The sequence below is a fragment of the Mytilus galloprovincialis genome, chromosome 8 (assembly GCF_965363235.1).
Source record: "Mytilus galloprovincialis chromosome 8, xbMytGall1.hap1.1, whole genome shotgun sequence".
In the NCBI taxonomy this organism is placed as follows: domain Eukaryota; kingdom Metazoa; phylum Mollusca; class Bivalvia; order Mytilida; family Mytilidae; genus Mytilus; species Mytilus galloprovincialis.
The window spans coordinates 41,706,136-41,732,562 of record NC_134845.1 but is presented as its reverse complement, the minus strand read 5'-3'; the positions used below and the strand labels follow the sequence as shown (position 1 = coordinate 41,732,562).

Here is a 26,427-nt window from a genome sequence, read left to right as displayed (position 1 = left end):
TGTGTTATTTTTTCCTTGGCTCTTTTGGATCCAGCCCAATTCTTCGTCCTTGTGTGCCTGTTCATTAAGTAACATGCAAATATTCACATAAAGCGGTTGGCACTTTAGATATTCAAACTTGAAGAATAAATACTTTTTAAAAGACTAGTTATTTGAGCTGTATGTATATACCCCTTATATCAATTGATTAGTTCTTATGATACAGACCTTTAAATAACTCCATGAACTCGTTGATCATGTGATATTATGTTGTCATAAATATATATATTAGTTTTTAAATAACTTCCTGTTAATTTCGGCAGCTAGTGGGCATACTATAGGTAAGTAATACCATCAAAATTATTGTGCAAAAAATAAAAATAGAGAAATTGTAAAAAAAACAATAATATTGAAAGTTTCCCATCGGTATAAATACCATATCTCCTCATTGTGGACGTTTAACAATAACGTAACATACTTGTATACTTGAGACAGGCACATAAAGAAACAAGATGTGAGCGCTTAAACGTCTCCTAAGCTGAGACAGTGATGCAACACCACATCATTAGAACCATGTTTACAAATTAGTAAAAAAAAACGGTCTAAACTCTCATCAGATTGAATTAAAGTAGAAAAAAACTTACAAAGGCAAAGATAGCAGGGTTTTTTTTTATCCCTCCCTGAATCAAATTAGGAGACATAAAGTACAAATATGATAGTACTTCCAGTTAATGACAGCTAGTACAGGAATTTGATGCGACTGTCAAACAAGTGAGAGGTTTAGCGCCATAAAACCAGGTTCAATCCACCATTTTCTACATTTGACAACTCCTGTATCAAGTAAGAAAGATGACAGTTATTATCCATTCGTTTGGTGTTTTTAATCATTTGATTTTGCCATTTTGATTAGAGACTTTCAGTTTTGAATTTTCCTCGGAGTTCAGTATTTTTTTATTTTACTTTTTCTAGTACATAGCCAATACTAACTCATTGAATAAACCATGTTTCTAAGACAAAAATATCAATCAGCACACATCCAACATTCATGTAATGCCACAATATAGGTATCGACAGATTATAGTACCGTAACAGTGCATACGTGTACAACAAAATGCTTTTGTTTAGTAAATTTAATGATAACAAAATCAATAATTATACCAATAAAACAGTACTCAAAGATTTGAAAAAATACCAAGATCATATCTAAAGTTATCGGGCTCGGTTAACCACACCATAAAAATTTGATGTGCTATATATTTTGAAATAAAAAATGTAAGTGTTTTACAAGTACAGTCAAACTTGCAAACCAAATCTTTATATTTATATTCTATTTATTCCCCAATATCTGCCATTCATCAAGATAGAATATCTTTTTAAACCTACCCTTATAGACCTGGGTGTATATTTGTTGTTTTTTTGCCTTTATCATGCATGAAATACTTGACACTGATTTGATAGTTTAAACACAAATTACTTACTCAAAGTGAAATGGATTGGATACAAGTATACTTTATTTTAAAAACACTAAGACATATTAATTACGATATTTTAACTAATTTCTTAATAAACAGTGATAAGTTCTTAAGAACTTTGATATTGCAAAATGAAAGCAGTCTGTTTCTGAGAAATTCGGAATAGTAATACATTTTTGTAGTAATAAACTTCGAAAAGGGGAAGATTTTATATATATTGGTGAATACTGAAAACGATTATCTTAAAGTGATTTTCATTTGAACATTTAGTGATAAACTCTGCAAAAGACTGCGTAATGAATGAAGTCCAATTAGTATCGAATTTCCTAAAAGATGTAATTTTAAAAAGAGAAGGAATATACACATTGGTAAAAAGAATGAAATAATATTATTACATTGGTTGCAATGAATTACATTGATTTTCCAGTTAAATAAAAACCGATAATTTCACATGTGAAATAAACGTGGTTAAGTAGAAAAAAGATAAAGTTTCTTACATGTTTTACCTTAATTTCTTTTTTAAAAGGCCATTTGACAATGTAATAAAAAGAACAACTAATTAAAGAATTCAAATATCGAAAAATATTCAACTCGTGACCGAACAACACTGATAATTAACTCATGCGCTACGCGCATTCATGAATTAATGTGTTGTTCGGTCACTCGTTGAATATTTTTCTCTATTTGAATTCTTGGATTAGTTATTCTATAAATACATAGTATACAAAATAAATTGTGCACATGACAAGATAGGAATGTTACAATTACTAATTATATATATATATATAAAATGACTGAATAAATAGTCAACGATCAATCTTACAGGGCGATGGATCATGTAATATGATTCTGTACACTACAAAATATAATATATAACAAGTCAAAAAGGGTACAACATCACCATTAAATAACTATAAAATACACAAATATTAGATATTTCGGATAACAGATATCCTTCTTCGGTAATTGCACAATGACAAATGAATCATGTCAATTCAAATTGAGACTCTATCAAAATCTTGATTTATACAATTTAAGCGAACGCTGGAACAATTTTAAAATTTCCAAACACACCGCAAAGACTACAGAAATATGCCAAAAATAAAAATAGTTATTTACGATGTGAAATGGCACAACTCTAGATTTCCAAAGGTTGTGACAGTTGAGATCTCAACAAAACTGGATGATTTCATCAGACATGCAAACAACGCCCACCATTCAATTTAATTTACGTATGAAATTTCCGACTCTAAGATATCTTTCTTAGACACAACCACATCTATAAAGGACGGTGTCATATCAACAGACCTTTACTGTAAACCCACAGATAAACATCAATACCTTTCTCCCCAAAGCTGTCACCCCAAACACTGTACAAAAAGTATCCCGTACAGTCATGCTCTCAGAGTCAAGCGAATTTGCTCCTCTGAGGAGGCTGTCACGAAACGGTTACAGGAACTTCGCGGATTTTTGACAAAACGAGGTTATAAGAAATTGGACATAGATAAGGGGTTTGCGCGCGCTAACAATAACAGCCGCAATGACCTCTTACAGTACAAACGGAAGAGGCGCAGCAAAATAGTCCCGTTTGTTCTTACATACAATCCAGCCTTTAATAACCTTTCACGTTTGATCCGTGCCAATTGGCAAACTATTGCCAAACACCCTAAATTATCCAAGATCTTTCCCAATCCTCCTGTCTTAGCTTTTCGTAGACCAGCAAGTCTGAAATACTTATTTGTTAGAGCTGACGTCTCCTCAAATAAAAGCTGTTCAATTGCAGGATGGTGCAAGTCATGTGGTAACAGACGTTGCCTGACTTGTCAACAAATACTGAATACTCAAACATTCACTTGCCACTCGACTGGGTCTGTGTACACTATATATTGCAATGTAACCTGCAAAACCCAGAATGTTGTATACCTCCTTCAATGTCGATGTGGCATGCAGTATGTTGGCGAGACAGAGCAGCCATTTAACAAACGCATGAATGGTCATCGAAGTGACTACACTTGCAAGCCCGACCTACCCGTAAGTCGTCATTTGAGATCACCTGGACACACACAAGCTGATCTCAAAAACCTTACTATCACGATCATAGACCACAACGAGGGTTGGTCGAAGGTCGACAGAGTCGCTCGGGAAAGATTTTGGATAAGAAAGTTACGGACAGTCTCCCCAGAGGGTATAAATGAAAAAACATAGAACGAGTCCCTCATTTTCCTGTGACTACCTGTTTCAAACAACGCCGGATTTAGTACTGGCTTTACAGCTCGAAATTATTTTTAAAATAACAGTTTAAATTACAGGTTTTCATTGATTCGGGATGATGTATAAGTACGTTGCCACGTTCAATTATTTTACCTCATTATACAATACTTATTTTTTCAATCAGGATTATACTGATATTCGTTTTGGAGGCTTAAATATGTAGTTTCTGTTGTAATTGCCCTACCGTTGTCTAATTTATACCATCCTTGATCGGTTAGGACATTTTTGATTTTTTTTGTTTGAGGACTGCCCTCAATGCAGTTATAACATCTCAACTGTCACAACCTTTGGAAATCTAGAGTTGTGCCATTTCCCATCGTAAATAACTATTTTTATTTTTGGCATATTTCTGTAGTCTTTGCGGTGTGTTTGGAAATTTTAAAATTGTTCCAGCGTTCGCTTAAATTGTATAAATCAAGATTTTGATAGAGTCTCAATTTGAATTGACATGATTCATTTGTCATTGTGCAATTACCGAAGAAGGATATCTGTTATCCGAAATATCTAATATTTGTGTATTTTATAGTTATTTAATGGTGATGTTGTACCCTTTTTGACTTGTTATATATATATATATATATATATATATATATATATATATATATATATATATATATATATATAACTCGTCTAAACATCAACCAAACAATGTTAGATCTGTAAATTTGCTTTCGCAAATTTTTGGTTCTTCCCTCGCCGGGATTCAAACCCATGCTACTGTGATATCGTCACACCAAATCGCCTGCACTGCAGCCGTCCCGCTAGACCACACGACCACCTGGGCTCTCAATAAAAGAGCTTTCGCTGGCCGTGTGTTACCTTTCCTCGTCAGTTTTAATCTAGCGGCGTACTACAGTACATGATATATAAGGCATGAAGATGTTATTGTTACAGATCAGCTAAATTATCTATAGTAAAGGATCCTACAAATTAATGTAATATACAGTCACAGAAAATAATTATATTTATAAGTACGTCTGAGTCAGTGACAACTCTACAATAGATGTATCCATCGGATCGCCACGAGTACGAGTTGTATATACATTATGTACACAGCCATGTATCACCATCATTGATGGCGATCCGATGGATACATCTGTTGTAGAGTTGTCACTGACTCAGACGTACTTATATATATATATATATATATTGGACGAGTTGTATATACATTATGTACACAGCCATGTATCACCATCATTGATGGCGATCCGATGGATACATCTGTTGTAGGGTTGTCACTGACTCAGACGTACTTATGAATATAATTATTTTCTGTGACTGTATCTTACATTAATTTGTAGGATCCTTTACTATAGATAATTTAGCTGATCTGTAACAATAACATCTTCATGCCTTATATATCATGTACTGTAGTACGCCGCTAGATTAAAACTGACGTGGAAAGGTAACACATGCCCACCGAAAGCTCTTTTTTTGAGAGCCCAGGTGGTCGTGTGGTCTAGCGGGACGGCTGCAGTGCAGGCGATTTGGTGTCACGATATCACAGTAGCATGGGTTCGAATCCCGGCGAGGGAAGAACCAAAAAATTGCGAAAGCAAATTTACAGATCTAACATGTTGTCACTGACTCAGACGTACTTATATATATATATATATATATATATATATATATATATATACCAGGAGTTATTATAATAGAAAAAATAAATAGACAAAGGCTAACCAGGAAGACCTGCTACTGAATTTATAACCTTTATAAATTTGCATATATTTTTTTAACTTACTTCTATGTGTTGTTTGTAATAATTTACAAAATTGAATTATATTTACTCTGTTACAATAACAGTTATCCAAAAACAGTTTCCTTGAGTCGTCTAGGGATCTACAATTCAAAAGAAAGAGAAATTCATCATCTAATTCTTGACATGCTTGAGTCTGGTTTCTTGACATTGACATAAATTACAATATCTCATTTCTCTATCTAAACCTATCCATCTTCCAGTTTCAAATGGTAATCTATGATTACCAGTTCTAAATCTACAAAATGTAACCCTATCTCTATCTGGTAATATATCTAAATATTTTTCGAATTCAAACTTATCCTTATATAATCTATATGATAAACCTTTTGACGAGTTACATATATCTGAACGCCAGTTCTGTTGAAATTGATCAAATAGCTTCTGTTTTAAACTATTACTCAGCCATTTTGTGCTAGAGTCAGTTTGTGCTAACCAGATATTACTATAACCACATGTATCAAGAATATTTTTTATAAACATAACCCATTCAGACTTACAATTATCTGTGAATATCTTAAAAACATAAAGTTATACAAAATGTGTGACAACTTATTTTCTTTGCCGTGGACAATTCTACACCAATAATTTACCATACGCAGTTTAACAAAAACTACCACTGGATACACACCAAGTTCACCATATACCATAAAGTTTAGAGTTGACTTTTTCAAGTTCAGTAGTAGCTTGCAAAATTTCAAATGTACTCTCTCTATAATATCCATATTACTGAACCCCAAAATTTCACACCCATAAAGTAAGATCGGCTTCACTATCTTATCGAACAAATCATACTGACATCTCACCGAAAGGTTATGAACTCTCCCCTTCTTAAGTATATCGTACAAGGCACGGTATGCCTTAGTAACTAAAATGAGGATTGTGGGATAAAAGTTCACCAGAAAAATAATAATTTTCGTTTTACTAGAATTTACACTAAGTTTCAAGTTTACAATATTCACTAAATGTATTAAGTTGAGATTGAAGAGATTCAGCTGATTCAGCAAATAGAACTGTATCATCTGCATATAATAAAGCAAACAGTTTAATATAAATATTCATCTCATTCTCAATTTCTTTAGATATACTACTAAGTCCCAAAACATCATGTATTTGTAAAAAAAACTTCCAAATCATTCAAATATAAGGAGAATAAAAAAGGAGAGAGATTTTCTAGAACGAACTTGATTTTGCTGTCCTGACTCCATTGAAAACGAAGAACATGTACTTTTATTTTGCCCACTGTATGATGATATTTGGGACAGTTGTTTTAATACTTTGAATATTGATGGTTTTGATAATTATTCTATTCAAGATAAGCTATATGTGATTTTAGGTGGTTTAAGCAATATCCTGCAGAGACATTTTAGATAGGAGACGTAGATTTTTATATATATATGTAGATAGTTTTGTATTTGTTTGGTTTTTTTTTTTGTTTTATGTTTTCAGCGTTGTGAAATTTGTTTCTTGTGTGTAAATAACCGTCTCTCATAATTCTATATGAATGGCTTTGACATATGTGTTACAGTAATTTGTTTTAATCAATGTCTTCTGTATTACTTTGAAAAAGGTGAGACGTTTATAAAATATTGTAAAAAAAATGTTTTAACCATTAAATTCCCAAATATTAAACATCAACAACTAATCAATTATATCTAAACAGAATGATACATGTTAATGAGATAATTTCAATTGGGCTATATTGGCAGATTTAAATAACATACATGAAATATGAAGCCAAAGAAAAGTAAATGATTGTTTGAAATCCGCTCCGAATATCAACAAATCACATTAGAATATTAGTATGAGCATGCAATATTTCAAAATATACAATACTTTTCGAGTCTATGTATTGAAATAAGATGAAACAATATTAACGGAAATATAGTAACGATGAAGATGACGACGATGTGAATGAACCGCAAGTACACCATGCAGTGGCATATAACAAGAATTCTCTCACACCTATTAATAAACTCGAATTAGATACTGATTATACGTGTAAGAAAACAACGCGGGCAAACTTGCTTTCGTATACGAATTCGCTGGCTCAACGTTTAATCATAATTCAGAATTGGTTTAATCAATTCCCTCAATTTGAAAAAAAGAATAAAATGTGATATAGGTTATATTCCTGTAAAAAAAATAAAAAAAATTCGTATTATACTTTTTAATGAGATTAGAAAATCGAAGTTCGTTTGGGGAAAATCCTGACACTTTGCCATTGTGATCTTCTTCGTTTGTTGCATGGTAACTGTATCGCCTGCATATGTGTAGAGGGGAGTAGATATTATTATATAAATTTTTTAATATAGTACTTTAAGACTAACAGTTTCTATTGAGTAAATTCGTTCTTTTACATTATTTTGTAACGGTAGCGGTAAAGGTGTGTTTGACAGTACTGAGAGTTGTGTTCCGATGACGGCCAAAAAAATAAATTGTTTAAATGGACAATTTACCAAGAATTTCCACAGATCTAAATAAAATTAATAGACCGGAAATGCATTGATCTTATTCTCGGAAATTCGTTTGTTAATGTTAAATATGGAATAGCAATACAATTTTCTAGTTATTAACGTCAATGTTAATTTAAATACAAATATATATAATTTGCTTTCGTGTTTATATGATCCGTTCATCCTATTTCGACTCTTCAAATTCAAAAGTCTATTCTAAATTGAAGTAAATTTTTTGAGCTCCAAATAACGTTTGGATTCATAACATCACTGACAGATTAATTGCCCAAATCCGGATATGGTGCACTTATTTTGCACCTTTTGTTTGCGATATATCTTTACCGCATGTTTATTGCTTTCTGTGGTATTAAATCAATAATTAAAATTCATTTTGTTACATCATGTGTTCTGTTTACTTGGCAATCGCCGATGGCAGTCATCGGGGTTTAAGAACATCCGTTGTTCCGACCAGCTAGTCAAATTCGTTTTGTTAAATTATACTTTTTAACTCTTTTGGTTGGTTTTTATTGCATTTAGACCCTCTACCAAAAAGTTAATTTTCAAGCTAACTATTTTTAAACTGCTAGTCTAAGAGACAATGAATAGAAATGGTTTTCATAGGTATCTCACATTTCAATTGAATAACATAAACCCTAATCATAACGTATATTTTGACCATATAAAGAAAAATTATGATATAAGTAAAGATTTAATGAAATGGCATTAAGGCATAATTTGTCATTTGATTTCAAAGGAAGTCTTCATGGGTTAATATTCAACATTGCGCCAAACATTCAAATAGAACAATACATTTTTTACCGTATATTGCTGGTGTTAAAAACGTTTTAAACATTTATTTTTATAAGTTTAAAATATGCAAGGCATGTTCATAGATGTGACTTGGCAATACCTGTTTTTGTTTTGTTTTTTTAAAAGTAATGGGTGCAGAATTGAGTATATTTAAAGAAGTTCACGATCCGTTGACGAAATCGGTTACAGATAAGTGGTATTCTGATAAAGAATCCAAAGAAGTTGCTGAAAAATTCGTAACAGGACAGAAGAAACTCAAAGAAGAAATTCGCATGTTGAAAAAACAGAAAAGAGATACACAAGAAACATTAAATGACTGTTTAACTGAACAAGAACGATTAAAAAGGGAAAATTTGGATTTAAAACAAGAGAATGGGATGCTAGGCAACCAACGTGACTGCATACAAAGGGAGAAGCAATTACTTGCAAAGGAAAATAACATTCTGTCAGACGAAAAAGAAAACGCTCTTTCTAGGTACAAGCTAAATAGTTTGTTGTTGTAAAGAAACATAATATTTCACACAGAAAGTAAAGATAGCGTGCATTATTCAAGCATATTGTCTAGTGCGAAGATAAAACACACTATTAATTTCATGCGTCCGAAGCATTGTCTGGATTGACCTTCAACAATAACGCTCAAAACATAATAGTTCAAAACCAATGTTGTATAAAACCTCCACGCGTGATGAGATTTGTATATGACCCAATTTTTCTATAAGAACAGAAAATTTTTAAACAAAGTTTGATATAAATCATATCAGTAGCGATACAGATATTTGGATTAATGCATGTAAATTGGTAAATATTGTCCCTAGTAGAATAACATATTATTGTACTTGTAAGCTCGTTCAATATAAAAATCTAATCAGAAATATATTTATAAAAATTAAAATATATTTGTATTTCCTTTGATCGAATATAACGTTCAAACTTTTGTATACGGTAAAACTTATCATAACTTAAGACAAAGGGTATACGAACAAAGACATAGTTATTTAATCAATAAATACACATTTGAGTAAGGGTAACATAAAGAAGAAACGGAATATTCAAATTCATAAGCCGAAAACAGACTGGGATTGTCATGGTGATACAGTTCTTTTGCAAAGTCCGCAAATGCTCCTGTGGTTATTAACCCATTTCCCGTAGGAAAGACATACATGTTCAATGGCAATATCATGTCTAACTATATGCCTTTACTTATATGTTAGCATTTTTATAGCTAAAAACATTTTATAACAATTGTTATTTTTCATCAAAATTGTATAAAAATTATGAATTAAACTTAGCATGCTTTGCATTGGCAGACAAAAAGTCATTTTGTCCGTATTTTAAAAGTAACTCTTCAATTGGCAAAGGGAAACAAGTAGACATTAATAAAGTATGTAATATCATAATCTAAACCATTATCGGTAATTCGCAGAAAGGGAATTCTTATTTAAACTTTTCCTAAAATGTTTTATTCATTAACCAACATGTAAAAACATGAAATATAATAATGACAACAGTACAAGACAAACAATTAGTCAAATAAAAGTGTATGCATTTTCTAGATTTTTAACTTTGTTTTATAGACTAAGTAAAATAGCTGGCATTCAGCTTACAAAAGGGAACAGTGATATAACCGATCTTAGTGATGCTAATAGGCCAACTAAACTTGCAGAGAAATGGTCCAGTTTGTATACTGATGAATGGTCAGATGCCTTTGACGTATTTAAAACTATCATGCAAAATGAGAACTGTGAAATTGAAAAGGAACTGTGCTCAATTGCTCAGGTATATTTTAAAAAAGTGGTTGAAAGGGTCTGCCGGGGATAATTGTTTTTTTTCTTTCAAGTACATAATCACTAGCATAGCCTAGAAAAAAAAGTGAATTGAAGTTCCGGATAAGTCATATGAATTAAGAAGAATCTTACTTGTTCTTTGCACATATTTTAGAAATCTGATCCAATAAATATATAGCAGTGTCTTCTAAACTAGAACCATCTCTGCTATGACAATGTATTATTATTTTTCGAAGTTGGTAATGCAATTTTTTAGTGGTGTTATTTTTTGTTATTACTATTTTATGGGTTTTGTTGGGGGGAGGGGGGTAATAAGCTGAGAAATTTAGGCACCAATCGAAAGCATCTTTATCTTCTACTTAAAGCTTATATTTTTTTTACTATTCTCAAACCAGAAATGCTTCAATATTGGTCAAGAAATTGAAAAGAAACAGATGGCAGATATCAAAACACATGTGTGGGACATAGCTTGCTGTCTTCATCGACAACCTGACCAGTTGGTATCTGCTACTAAAACTGTAAGCATACATTTATTAACGCTAAGATATTTGTCTCTATTGTATACATTTAGTAATACGGATAGTTTCTTAACAATTAAATTAATAACAACTATATGCTGGCATAAGTACCATTTGATCTAAATTACCTTTAGCCTTCTGTCTACAAACTCGATTGCGGAAGATTAAGATTTTTTTTTCTATAAGTCACACAACATTCTTCAAAATCACTTTTGATGCTTCTCTGTCAATAACACACAATTTCTGAGAATTATAAATGCAACGTATTGGTCATGTTATCAGATTTTGTTTATATGCAACAATACATGTGACAAGCTCTTGCCTAGGATACGGTTGCGATAAACATTGTTTGGTGTCATCATCCATTTAATCCATATCTCAAAAACTACAGTGAAATTGCTTTGTGAGGTTGTATATGAAACTTTTTCACTTATCCCATTAGTTGAAGGTATCCTGAGGTTCCAGAAAAGTGCTTCGAACTCATGCAATTTATAACATGTTGTTATAATTTTTTTTTGAATGAGAATAAAACGGATTTTGACCTATATTATTATGGTTGCAGAGCCAGTATCACAAAGTTGTTAAAGACGATGTTATAACGGTAAGCATGTATTTTGCTATATATTTATGTACATATACACAAACCAGTAAGTAGCCTCAATGTTTTTGCATCATTAAATTACCCGTGAATAAACAACTAATTTCAAAATCAAAAACAGACCTTTACTAACGGCGCGAACCGTTTGTGCTTATTTCGTTGTTCACTTGCGCTTCAATGTATAGGACATTTGCGCTGTTTATATTGACACTTGCGCTTCAATTTAAAGGACATTGCGCTTTTTGAAACAAAGCTTTCAATATAAGACATTTACACTTGTGTATAGTCATCACAACGGGAAGTCTAACGGTATAAAAAAACTTGTACAATAAAACAAACCTTGGCAGCTAAGAAAAAAAAATCACAAAAATAACGAACTTAGAGGAAAGTCTAATCCATAATCACATGGCAAAATCAAATATCAAAACACATCAAAAACGAATGGACAAGAACTGTCATATTCCTGACTTGGTACAGGCATTTTCAAATGTAGAAAATGATGGATTAAACCTGGTTTTATAGCGCTAACCCTCTCACTTTGATGACAGTCTCATCAAATTCCGTTATATTTGGTATGGTTCATGTTAGTTTTACAATAATATGCATTTATAGTGATGAGATACTTGTTCGTTAAATATTCTTTTGAATCGTTTTCGTTATAAAACTAACATAATCTCCAGATTTATAAACAAAAATTCCATTTCAGCCAGCAGCAACAGTAACCCCAAATAATGTAAGTTTGATTTAAATTAATAAAGTCATGTTATTCTCATATATATGCAAATAGTTATCGAAGGTACCAGGATTATAATTTAGTACGCCAGACGCGCGTTTCGTCCAGATAAGACTCATCAGTGCAATGCAATGACAAACTGCGAAATATTGTTTGTTTCATATCAGGCATACAGTTAGAGATAGGAGTACACATACATATACTGGGACAAGTATCACTCCTGCATCATAGAAACACGAGTTACATTGCTGTTTTTCATCTTGAAGCGTCGACTTGAAAACAAATGAAAATCAAATTGGGATTGTGTATTATAATTTGGTCATATAAAAAAAGTGATATGTAATCTTCAACTTTTTTGCTAGATTATTGTGGAAGTGGATAACAAACAAATATAAGCCTTAAAAAATCCTTAATGCCGATACTCTATTGAATAAAATCGAGAATGGAAATGGGGAATGTGTCAAAGAGACAACAACCCAACCATAGAGCAGACATCAGCGTAAGGCCACCAATTGGGTTTTTCAATTCAGCGACAAACTTCCACACCGGATGTGTCCTTCAGCTGGCCCCTACACAAATATGTATTCGTGTTCAGTGATAATGGACGTCATACTAAACTCCAAATTATACAAAAGAAACTAAAATTAAAAATGATACAAGACTAACAAGGCCAGGGGCTGCTGACTTGGGACAGGTGCTAAAATACGGCGGGGTAAAACATAGTTTATTTTAGATCTCAACCCTCCCCCTTTACCTCTAGCAAATGTAGAAAAAAGCAAACGCATATCAGAGCGTACAGTAAAAGTCAGTTCAAGAGAAGTCCGAGTCCGATGTCAGAATAGGAAACAAAAGAAAATAAACAAAATCACAATAATACATAAATAACAACAGATTACGAGCAGTTACTTACATGCCAGCTACAGACATCAATTAAACTAATTGAAAGACTATGTCTTCATCATATGAATATCAGACACAATCCTTCCCGTTATGGGTTTAGTATTATAACATCGTGAAGCCTACGTTCTTTTATTTAGATTTCTTTTTGTTATTGAAAACGATACCACACAAGTATTGAACTGCATTTTTATGATATTACTTGCAAGTACTTTCCTTGGACCGAGAAGTATCATATCTAACCTTAGTCAGAATTAAAGTAGTACATTTTGTAGAACCCATGCTTAAAAAATAAATTGGTTAGAAGCTTAAAAAAAAATCACAAAAATACTGAGCTCCGAGGAAAATTCAAAACGGAAAGTCCCTAATCAAATAGCAAAATCAAATGAAAAAAATACATCAAACGAATGGGCAACAACTGTCATATTCCTGATTTGGTACAGACATTTTCAAATGTAGAATATGGTGGATTAAACCTGGTATTATTGCGCTAAACCTCTCACTTGTATTACAGTCGCATCAAATTCTAAGCTAACGTCAAATATTACATAGTAACCCGACAACACAAAAACCCAACAGCAATCCATGTTTCACCCTTTGATCGTTTATAAATGTTATAAAACACGGAAACCGAATTGGTTTAATAAGTAGTGCCCGAGTTTTTTCCGGTAGTTTTTTTAAAGCATTTCTTCTATGGCAAAAACTTCAGCTTTGTTAAAAAAGAATACGTCACAATTTAGTTGACCAATATCTATTTTTTTTATCCTAGGTACAAGCTTATTTTATTGATACTAGTATGGCGCATTTTTAATTTCATTTTATCTTTTAGGGAGCAAATAATGTCAAGTTACAACCTATACTGAAATGCATGGAGGAATTGATCGAGATCGTTCGTGAAAGACGAAAGTATGATACAAACCTATTGGAATGCGTGAAACAGGTAACTAATTTCTTTTACTTTCTTAAAGTTAAGATCAAATTTTATTTCATATAGAACTCGCTCAAATATGTCAAATTAGTAAACAACAAACAGTTTACCATAGAGATTAACAAACGACAAAGTAGATGTATGCTTAAACCCATGTCCATACAAATTGCCGTTTACGGAAACGTTTGTGTCTTAACAGAGTACAAATTATTAGAACAATTTGTGGTCATCTTTGGTTCAGATAAATCATAACGGTCAACCAAATTCATTTTTTCGATAGTTAAAGAATTTTTCAAAAGAAAAACTTCAACTTTACGGTTTGGAACTATTTGTTAAGTAAGTAATTGTAACTTTCCATCAAGGTAAAGATTGATACGAAAAACAAGCCCTTTAAATACCGTTTCCATTGGATGAGGTTGTACTGTTCACATGCAGGCGCTGCATGAATGCTGCTTGAACTATAAAAAATAAATAAATTTTGGAAAAATTGAAATCGGTTGTCTAGATGTTAGTCAATACAAAAAAGATACTGTACTTGTGGTACCTTTTTATTAAATTCAATAAACCAAGGCTAAATAGGAATAAACTCAATGGAACAGTCTTCATCAAACACGCGTGGACATTTGGCTAATGTTTGCTTGTAAAACTTGATTCAACATAATTCAAATCACGTGACTGCGATTTTATACATCCAAAAACAGCCATAAATAAGCCACTTACTTATGGGGGTTTTAACGACACATACTTGCTATAAATCTATCGCACTGTAGGTTATATAGGCTACTTACTCTGTAGCATAGTTTGTTTTATAATACAAATATTCTACAAAAAACTTTTTGTTGAATTATATATAGATGGTATATGTTGAAACCATTCAATTCAATTAGCCTGTTTACATTGATTATGATAAAATATTGACATAGATTATAGACACATTTGAAAAAACTACGGATTTTCTTATCCCACGCATAGATTACCTTAGCCGTATTTGGCACAACTTTTTTCAATTTTTGATCCGCAATGCTCTTCAACTTTGTTCTTGTTTGGCTTTATTAATATTTTGATATGAGCGTCACTGATGAGTCTTATGTAGACGAAACGCGCGTCTGGCTTACTAAATTATGTATTGTTTTGGTTTGTCGCCTTTTGGTATGCAAGTTATAATACCTTGTTTTTGGGTAATAGACATTTCCCCTTGATTATAGTCATATTTAATTGATCTATGTATGAATTTACCTATATCAATCCAAAAGAATTTTAGGAATTCATTTGTATATCCATCCGATCCAGGGCTTTTCTCATTTTTCATTCTTTTAATTGCATCAGTCAATTCTATAAATGATATTTCCCCTTCTAACGACTCTTTCAGATTTTCAGATAATTTTGGTATATCTTTATGGGGTAAACCATTGTTCAGATTAATAGATTTTATTGTCTCATTTTTGGAATATAGATTTTTGAAATTGTTTTTGGCTTCGTTTAGAATTCGTTTTTGGTTTTCAATTATATTTCCTGATTTATCAATTAATTTAGGAATTGTTTTATTTACATAATTTTTAGTTTCTAAATTTATGAAATATTTTGAAGGTTTCTCTCCTTCTTCTACCCATTGTGTTTTTGACCTTATGTATTGACCCCTCATTTTATTTTGTCTGAGAATTCTAAGATCTGTTTTCTTTTTTTCTATCTGTTCCAAAATTTCATCTGTTTGGGTTATTTCTTCCAACTTGTTTATATCTTCAGATAGCAAATGTTCTGATTTATTTGTTTCTTTCTTTTTAAATGAAGCATATGATATTGTTTTCCCCTTATTTTAGTTAACAATGTTTCTAAAAATAATTGATAACTAATTGTGAACTCAATTTCACTAGAGTCTACTAAGTTTAGGTTTTCTCGATTATATACTAGAGAAGCATATTGCTCTTTACTTTTATTTATTACCTCTTTAACAATATGGACATAATCTGGATCATATAGAAGAGAGTTGTTAAATTTCCATAAACCCCTCCCAATTTTGAAGTTATTAAGTTTTATTTGTAAAATAATAGGCGAGTGATTTGATCTATAACTATTTTGTATCTTTAAGTCATGTACATTTGGATAAAAGCTCTGTGAAACTAAAAAAAAATCTAGTCTGGCCTGTTTTATAGGGTTTGGTTTCCTCCAAGTATATCTTTTACTTTCTTGATATAGTTCTCTGAAGGGATCAGTTAAGTTGTAAATTTCCTTTATATCTAAAACTTTTTCCTTGGCTTTTGGATTATTTATATTTAAGTAATTAAAAGTATCAAGGTCTTGATTTTGCACTAAGTTATAATCTCCTGTCACAATGACGGTATGATTATCAAATTCTTCAATTATTTTACTAACTTTATCATAAAAATCAGAGCTGTCACTATTTGGACCATATAATGTAATTACAGTAATATTGCTATCTTCAATGTTAATATTCAATCCTAATAGATTACCATTTTGATCTTTTTTATTTTGTAAAATCTTATATTCAAAATTATTATTAAATAATATGGCTACTCCTCTTTGATTTGTAGAAAAGGAACTAAAGACACATAGTCCACCCCATTAGTTCTTAACAAATTGTTCATCTTTTTCAGAAAAGTGTGTAACTTGAAGACAATACATGCTACAATCTTTTGCTCTTAAATAGTCTAAAACATCTCTTCGCTTTTCAATTGAATTAAGTCCTTGGCAGTTGTATGAGACAATCTAAATAACATTATTTTTCATTTAGAGTATAAATGACACAAATAGTTTGAAACATAATTTATAATATAAAATGACAGAAAAAGTCCCACACAACTGGCAATAAGTAAAGAAAAGTTAACACAATGTATGTTATGTAGTAATGGTCTGGTCTCTGATTCAAACATGATGTTAATAGTAATACTTCTGCTATGAATTTATTTCTATATCTTCATGTATATTTGCCAATAAAATAATAAACAAATAATAAAACATTGTAAAGAAAAGAAAAGAAAAAAAAATGAGTAAAAAATAAATGAAAATAATAAATAAGAGTAAGTTAAAAAAAAAAAAAAAACAAGATATATACCTGCAAATGGTATAGTCACCCAGCGTACTGAAATTACAAGTATAGTCTGTCGTGGGGGGGGGGGGGGGGGGGGTATTTGTTATACTTTGATCAAAGGTTAACATTATGAATTGATCATTCATTGAATTGAAAATATAACTTGTTTTATGAATAAATCAGTTGTACTCATCACATCATTCTTTTGTAGTTTTAATTACTTAATATTTTGTTAAATATACTGAGTACAGCTCTTGTTTCAAACTAAAAAAAATACAAATGCAATGAATATCTTTTGAGTTATTTCCCTTTGATTGTAAAAAGTAGATTTGTGTTAAATCTTGAAATTATTTTTGTCTTTACTTTTCCTAAATTGTCACCTAATAATGTTTTAGTTAAAGTTATTTTTATTTTCAAGTTTCACTGTCAAGGTTTCATTGCATGTATTATGAACACCTTTGGTATAAATAGTATTCATTACTAAGAAGTCTATACTTTAGTTCCTGAACATTAGTCTTAAAAGTGGAATATATATGTAAATGAAAAAATATATGTAACAACAAATTAACAACTACTAACTGTGTTTAAGGAGCAATGTAATGAGATATTGCAATGTATACCAAAGCTTCCTATTTAGAATATGAGGTCATAGCTTATTGGACAATCATGACAATGCTAACTTTATGCTAATTCTGATTTCATCTACATTTATCCATGTGTTCAGAAAAAGAAAGGCCTGCTTTAAATTTCAATATAAGTTATAAAGAAATTAATTATCACTGTTAACTAAGAAGCTACTTAAATTTTTAAGTCTAAGTTATATGATTATGTTAACATTGTTTTGTAGTAACATTAAAAATTGTGATTAATAATATGTATTATTCCTTTTTTTACACATGTATGTACATGTATCATATTATATTATATGTAGCCGTCATTTTGAACCAATTAATATTCTTTACCAGCTGGATACATATAAGTAAGTCATGGTTATATAGCGAGAGTTCTTGTACATCATTACATGTGTACATAAGTAAATCTATTTTCTATGGAACCTATATATCAGATAAATCAATATGAAATTAATTCGCCATCTCAAAACCTAACGCAATGTGAGTAAAAACGTACACCAAATTATTTTGATTGGTTTATGAATAATATAATGTAACTTAATTGGCAAGAAGTTTTGTTAATACAATATACATGTACATCTAAATTACAAGAATAATCATTTTAATAATTGGCCTTTAGCTTCTGAAACGGTGAATTGTCAAGTTTGATATAAACAACATGCTAAACATGCTAGAGCCTAGAGGCATATATTTTGGTTTAAATAAAAAGCAAACGCAGAAAAATTTGCAAATCAAAAAATAGCTAAAACAAAGCAATTATTTTCTAAAGCAAAACCTAAATAAAAAAATCAAAGCAAAAACACAACATAAATAGCAAAAGATAAGCACACAACATAAATTATAATCCTGGTATCTTTGATAACTATAAGTTATTGTTTGAATTATGATTGAACGCATTGCAGTCACGTTTACAGTGAAGTTACTATCAGTATTACTAAAGAAAATAAAAGAGATATACACATTACTTTTTGTTTATTGTAGTTCAACGAGCTAAAGCAGTACGCAGAATTTTATAAAAATATGTGATATAGCTCATTAACTGTAACTTAACCTTAACCTAAATAAACCCTTATTTGAAATTTTAGCTAGAAATAGGAAGCCATGTTGGGGTTCAAACTATCTACTACTTTATTATTAGAAGAAAAAAACATATTAATATTTAATGCATTCGTTAAAGAGCATGTATTTATTCTTTTCAATAGGAGACGCTCCGTGAGTTTGTTCAGTACCATAAAATGGGATCACAAAGCCAAATCATGAAGTTCGTAGAACGATGCTCAGAAATGTGCTGGAGCATGGTGATAAAAGAACCTCCGATGGCTTTGGTCTTCAACGAAATGGAAGGCACAGCGATAGATAAAAACATGTTCTCTGTTTATACCAAAAGTGGACATTTTATTGACTTCGTAGTATGGCCAGCTTTGCTATTACACAAAGATGGTCCAATTTTAACGAAAGGTACGGTACAAGGAAAAGAAAATGACACAATCAAAACGGAAATGATGGAAATAATAATTTCCAACAACACAGAAGAAATCACAGAAAAGAAAATAGATAATCCAAACGAAATTGCACAAAATGATGACGACAACCTTAAATATATACCACCAGATCAAAACTCGCCTGATGGTCATGTCATTGAGAAGGACGGTAAAACTGGTCACTGAAAATCATATCAAAAGCCGTAGTTATGATATTGGATGCCAATTGGTCATTTATTTAGGTGTGGCAGAACTAAATGTATAAGTCATTATATGTATAAGCACTCTTTGTATATAGTATTATATCATGACAATATAGTTTTTTAGTAAATGTAAAGATTTCGTAGTATTTTGCAATATCCGATGCATGTATCATAACGTAAATTTAAAATGTTAACTACTCGGCCATTTTTTTCTACGCTGACAGTTTCGTGCATTGTAGGCGTCTAGAGAATGACCGAGTATCTACGACTGCTAAAATCTATGCAAACTTAGTACGCGGATTAGCGTAGAGCACACACGGGACGGATATAAACTCTGTACCGGGGTTAAGTATTTGAGGTGTTGGTGACGATACTTTTATAGCTGTTTCCTTATTCCAATGATTAGCTTTCTATTTGGAAATATTGTTTATAAAAAAACCAATAAAATGAAATCTACGCAGTGATACATATTTGTGATCCGTCACACTAAAACTCAATGTCATACAGTCAACATGCTGATTTGTTTTCAAAAATGTGTCTGATTATGGAATTAACTCATATAAAATAGCATGCATTTTCATCCCCATTATATTATCATTGAAACCGACATTCCCTTATAATGTATCCAACCATCACATTGATATAACCTTTAAAAAATAAAAATAAAAAGACTACTTGAAATCGTTGCATTACTTCTTCTAGAATCTTTACTTAAAGTCATATGAAACTTCAAATTAAAAAAAAATATGCATAATATGTTTTTTTTTATAACTAAATGGCTAGTTTTTATTATAAAACTTATCTACACATACCTTTTTCTGAAGGAAATTCTATAATTTGTCCAAATTTAGAAGAAGTTTACTTTTTTTTTAATTGCTTGCTTCCAACAAGCAATTCACCGATATGTTTTCCGTATGCAGCGTGACATTTCTCGTGAAGATCCGGTGATCGCAATACGCATGCGAATGGAAAACCAAACGTAAACATCGCTCCGTCATCAAGATAAACTATATCTTATTGTACCTGTTATACACATGCTTAACTAAATATCAATGCTTCTCTGTTGATTGTTTACAAACGGGTGACAATCGTTAAACTTCGGCTTTAAAATACGACCATTAATTAGCTGCCATATTTTCACAACAACACTGACCGATTGAAATATTTTTTGACGATTAAACGAAATGTAGGCGAAAAAAAATGATAAAATTGTGCAGAGAAGACTTAGTTTATGATATATGTATGCATTAGTTCAAGAATTGGAGTAACGTTATTTTTCACCGGTTACTCGTTTCATATGACGTTAAGTAGGATGATGACAATATATTGCACATATTTATTAACATAGACATTACATTCTTCACAAAAGAGGGGCGATAGATGCAAAAGGGAAATTCAAAATAAAATAAATTGAAAACGCCATGACGTATAGGTGTATAGTATAAAAAATTAAGACTCACAAAATCTACAATATCGCTTTGTTTAAGCTAAGTCACTAGAGGATACACATATGTAACATCAAATTTGATTATTACTGATCTTTCATTCATAGAAATTTCATGTTATTTAAATACAAAATTGTTTTTTGACTATGGTTTTTATTAAAGTCCTGTACAAAAGACGTTGATCACTGAAAAAGACCACAAAAATACAATACATAATTCCCATAGCACACACAATATGATCCCACTAGATTGAATAGCGATGAACTCATTTAAATAACTCATATAATTCAAAACATTTAGCTGCATAATCAAGTTTGTAATCATTTTTTAAAACATTTTTTTTCTCCATTAAAATGAAAGTTTATATGAATTGACCGGAGCCAGTTTATGTCGTGCCAAAACACAGTTCGCTGTGAAAAAGATGGAGAATATGTTAGATTTCAACTATACAATATGTGAATTGTGCAGTGGGGAAAATTAATAGCGGTTACAGAATATATAATATCTTTGCTGAATACAATCAATTTTGTTTCTTTTTTTCTTAAATATATTTGTCCTAACTACTTATGGTTCACAATACTTATAAACACGTAGTATTTGCATATTCCAGTGGCGTGTGCAGCCAAAAAGAAAAAAAAGAAATGATGATTGATACATAAGGAAAAAAACTTATCATAGATATCAAGATTAAATTTGTATTTGCACCTGACGCGCGTTTCGTCTACAAAAGATTCATCAGTGGCGCTCGAATAAAAAATGTTAAAGGAATGTATTCCAAAGCTTTAATCCTCCATTTTCTACATAATGGAATGCTTTTACGAGTTAGGAATATGACAGTAGTTTTCCAATCGATTGATGTCTTCTAGATTTTGATTTCGCCATTTATTAATGAACTTTCCATTTTGAATTTTCCTTGGAGTTCTGTATTTTTGTTATTTTCCTTTTCCCGATAAACCATATTTACTTATGCTCCATATAGCTTACCCATGTTACTTTAATCGTCGCTTTCTATATTTAGAGAATAATAAATCACATTAAAACAGAAGGTTTTCTTTTGAATTTGTCATTAGTAGCGTTCTCATGGAGAACGTTAACAACATGTAAGTTCAAATATTGGTGTTGCATAAGAGGAAGTTTTTTTAACACTTAATTTAGTTCTCCACTACTACTTGTTAATAAAGGGGCATAAATTACGAGATAATTTTTTTTTTTGAAGAGCTATGACACTTTACTGATGAAGTGCTCACTTACAAATTAATTATAACTCATTAAATCCGTATGCATGTGACCTACAATTTAAACCTTAGGTAGAGATGTGATACGCATGAATTAAGCGTTTTCGGTTATTAAAAGAAAAAGAATGTTGTCATTGAAAGAGAAAAAGGGTAAACTATTTGATTGACTGATCATATCTACAAAACTTATTCGTATACAGGTAAAATCGATGATTAACATATATTTTAACCTTAAACATGAAATCGAACTTAATTACATAGAAAAACTCAAATGCTTCAGTTTCCTATCTATCTATATACATATTTATGTTTATATCGGATTAATATATGACCTTCCGCAGTCTTTGGAGGTCACATTGATGATTTATTCGATGCCGTGTAGACTTAAATACACACGAAAAGCTGATGCAAATTATCAAACATATGTATTGTAAATCGTTTATTTTAGACTTTTTACGATTTGGATATACGTTTGAGTATGTTTTTATCAAATATGAGAATTTATGTTAAATCGGTGAATATGCATTTGACAGCCAATGCCCATTCATTTTAGAAAAACAGTTACTTTGATATATTACGTTTACCAGTAACTGAAACACTTATTGCATTAAAAGTGTTACAGAAAGGTTTTGGTAAAATACCCTATCTCCTTTAATAATTCAAATAACGATATAATCCACTCATTCAAATAATGTATTTTTTATTGAACCGCTTGATCTCGTGATCAGTCTATGGAAGAAGCGATTCGATAAAAGCTTTTCTTTTCAACGAGCGATATTGACTTATATCATTGTGGGAAATTTCAGACGAATGTTAGCATTTGTACGAAGAAAGGCAGATTTCTCGGTATAAAGTAATGACTCTTTTCTTAAAACAGGGTGACATTTAACACGACATTCGTCTGGTGTATAATTTTCATGAGTTATTTTATGTAATAACAAGCAAGGTGTATTTAAACGAGAAAATTTAGTTATTGAATAAATGAAACATAAATGCACGATTTATCATTCGTAGATGCATACATTCTATAAATATCATGTAGCAAATTCAGTGGAATGCAATTGAGATGAATTCAATTGTTTGCTACGCCAAAATCACCTATAAGTCAACGATACTGCTATATTTTAAAATATCAATGCGATATTTGTCTTATATCATAGCGATGATTTTTTAATATCAAATATTTATGAATGCGATACTTTTCTAATATAACTGCTATAGTTTTCTAATATAAAATGAATACGATGACACGTCAGAATGCATGTCAAGAAAACTGCAAAACATAATTCACAAACCTAGATCATGACCGGTTTAATGTTTTAGGATCAATATCACTAAAATTTCGTAACTGTAACAAAGTTAACGCTTACATGAACTTATCATTTCAAAAATGTTTTTTGACCCTATTGATAGTTGAAAGTGTTAATAATCTGTTCAGTCTATTGTTTTCAATCACATGGTTTAACCGACTAACTAACATGTTTAACCCCGCAACATTATTTATGTATGTGCCTGTCCGAAGTCAGGAGCCTGTAATTCAGTTGTTGTCGTTTGTTTATGTGTTACATATTTGTTTTTCGTTCATTTTTTTTATATAAATAAGGCCGTTACTTTTCTCGTTTGAATTGTTTTACGTTGTCTTATCGGTCCTTTTATAGCTGACTATGCGGTATGGGCTTTGCTCATTGTTGAAGGCCGTACGGTGACCTATAGTTGTTAAAGTCTGTGTTATTTTGGTCTCTTGTGGACAGTTGTCGCATTGGCAATCATACCACATCTTATTTTTTATAATTCTATTTGAGGTTATGATGCAATGGCGGAATTTAAATGCGGTTGCAAATACGTCTACCTACCTATTAGATTATAAGATACTGGTCACACTGCTATAGCCTATCCACCTTGGTAATATCGAAATAGACAAACAATATCATTACTTAAAAGAAACATTCATTCAAACAATCCAATCCAATACAGCTCCAAATTACAGTAAATAGTCAAATGGTAAAATCAAAACAAATTAAAATGTACAAGTGCTGATGTCCCGAACTTTGAAGATACCAACTGAGTAGCCTCAGACTATAAATTGGACAACTTCAGATACAACGAAAATCAAAAATCTTGTCAAACAGAAAATGTATTTATTATTAACATAGAAAAAGATATTGAGAAGGAAAACAGTTCTTTTTGATATCAAAGACTTTTCCCTTTGGTAAATCGATATCTCTATGAACATAATCAGCTCGCCGCGTGGACGCTCATTTACATCGCGATGACCGTGAGGGTATTCCGATGTATTGTTGCCACAGAGATTTGACTTTCGTTTTAGGCTAGTAACCGATCGTATAAATACGCGAACTTTTCTTAGTGCAAATAACAATCCGTATCGCTTGTTATAAATTCATTTCTCTAATTCTATGGAAATTTATCCCTTTTCGAACCCATTGTATAAAAAAATTTAATCAACGTGTGGTTGCTGGTGATCTCAAAAGATCATTGGATGATTTTAAGGGTCGTGACCTTTTTAGCTTACTGGCTGAATCAAAATATGCTAACAGATGTTAATGAAATTGACAACTTCGTGCAATGTGAAGGCACTCGAAAGGGATTTTCGGTTAACAAAAAATGAAAATGTATTTTTTAATCATTAGAGAAACAGATTCTTACATAGTTACTAGTGGATTATCGGATGTATCCAATCTCGATAGTTAAATTATAAATTTTAAAGTCCTCGCCGACGCGGCTCGGACTTTAAAATTGATAATTTAGCTATCTCGATTGGATAAATGCGATAATCCACTGGTATCAATGTAAGAATCTATATTTCTTCAATGAGTACTAATAAAAATGTTATAGAACACAAATAAATAAGATGTAAATGTCGTTTGACGTTAGAAATGTGTATATATCTTTTCTATATTCATACATTTAGATCGTTCAGTTGGAGAACTGGAAAGCAGTTATTTATAAGAGGAAATTTTAAAGATTTATAGATATTAGAAGATGGTGCATGAGTTCGAATGAGACAACTTTCCATCAAAGTAATAATTTGTTTAAAGTAAACAATTATATATCAAAGTAGGTCATTGAACACGGAGCCTTGGCTCATAGCGAACACCACGCTATATAGGAACAAGAACATTGCTAGTGTTAAACCATTCAAACAGGAAAACCAACGGTCTAATTTGTAAAAAAAAAAGGAGATTCAAAAATACAGTTCAGATTTTGTCGAATCAATCTGAACGAGGACAGTATGATTCATCTTTGTCACGAGTTAGTTTCATTGTTATCCAATGAAAGTCTTCCATGCGTGCGTTGCGAGCATATCGGATATATATTATTTTGGTGCGTTCATTATGAAATTTGCTAAATGTTATATATGTGAACAATCATTTTGATACTAGCTATTTGATTACGGCATTGTTTATTAAACCCTTATTTGATTAGTTTTGCTTCCAAAACTAATTGAGAAATTTGTAAGATGTTACCAAAAACAATTTGAATATAAGCAATGGTCTTAAAACTGCTTATTTACATACAATACTACTAAGAAGTAAAATCACAAAATTCCGAGGAAAATTCAAAACAGAAAGTCCCTTATTAAATGGTAAGATCAAATGATAAAACACACCAAACGAATAGATAACAACTGTCATATTTAGTCAGAACTGACATTTTCAAGTTTTGAAAATGGTGGATTGAACCTGGTTTTATAGCGCTTAACCTCTCACGTGTATGACAGTCTCATCAAATTCTGTCATATTTACAACGATGCGTGAACAAAACAGACATACATAGGTAAAATTGTCAAAATATCGGTACAACAGTCTAATATTAATACTAATCGGTACTAATATTGATATAAGAAAAACACTGCTATGATATTTTAAAAGTATCGCATTGATATTTTAAAAATATCGCATTGTTTATTTATGTATATAAGAAAAACACAGCACTTCAAATTTTACACGGACATAAACTTTAGCTTCTAACTAACTTCTGAATGTATATTTAGACTCAATTGTTGTTTATATTTGAACAATAAGTTTTAAAGTTGGTCTTTTCTTAACTTTTCGCTGCCGAAAACAGCATTTCCCGCATGGAATGTCTGCATATTTACAATTGATATTAGACAATATCGCTATGTGATATAAGAAAAGTTTTTATCGATACGCTTCTTCCA

At 31.2% G+C, this 26,427-nt stretch overlaps 2 protein-coding genes across 2 annotated transcripts in view; both read left to right on the top strand.

The window, feature by feature from the left end:
- LOC143043031 (uncharacterized) overlaps positions 1–26,427 on the top strand; it is a 266,075-nt gene that overhangs the window by 9,668 nt on the left and 229,980 nt on the right. The gene's annotated exons all lie outside the window — the stretch shown is intronic.
- LOC143041946 (uncharacterized) lies at positions 265–19,701 on the top strand. Its single transcript, XM_076214121.1, has 8 exons — positions 265–320; positions 8,874–9,222; positions 10,322–10,523; positions 10,927–11,049; positions 11,612–11,650; positions 12,354–12,380; positions 14,107–14,217; positions 19,086–19,701. The coding sequence occupies exons 2-8, from the start codon at positions 8,876–8,878 to the stop codon at positions 19,548–19,550; spliced, it is 1,314 nt and encodes a 437-aa protein (XP_076070236.1). The 5' UTR covers positions 265–320; positions 8,874–8,875; the 3' UTR covers positions 19,551–19,701.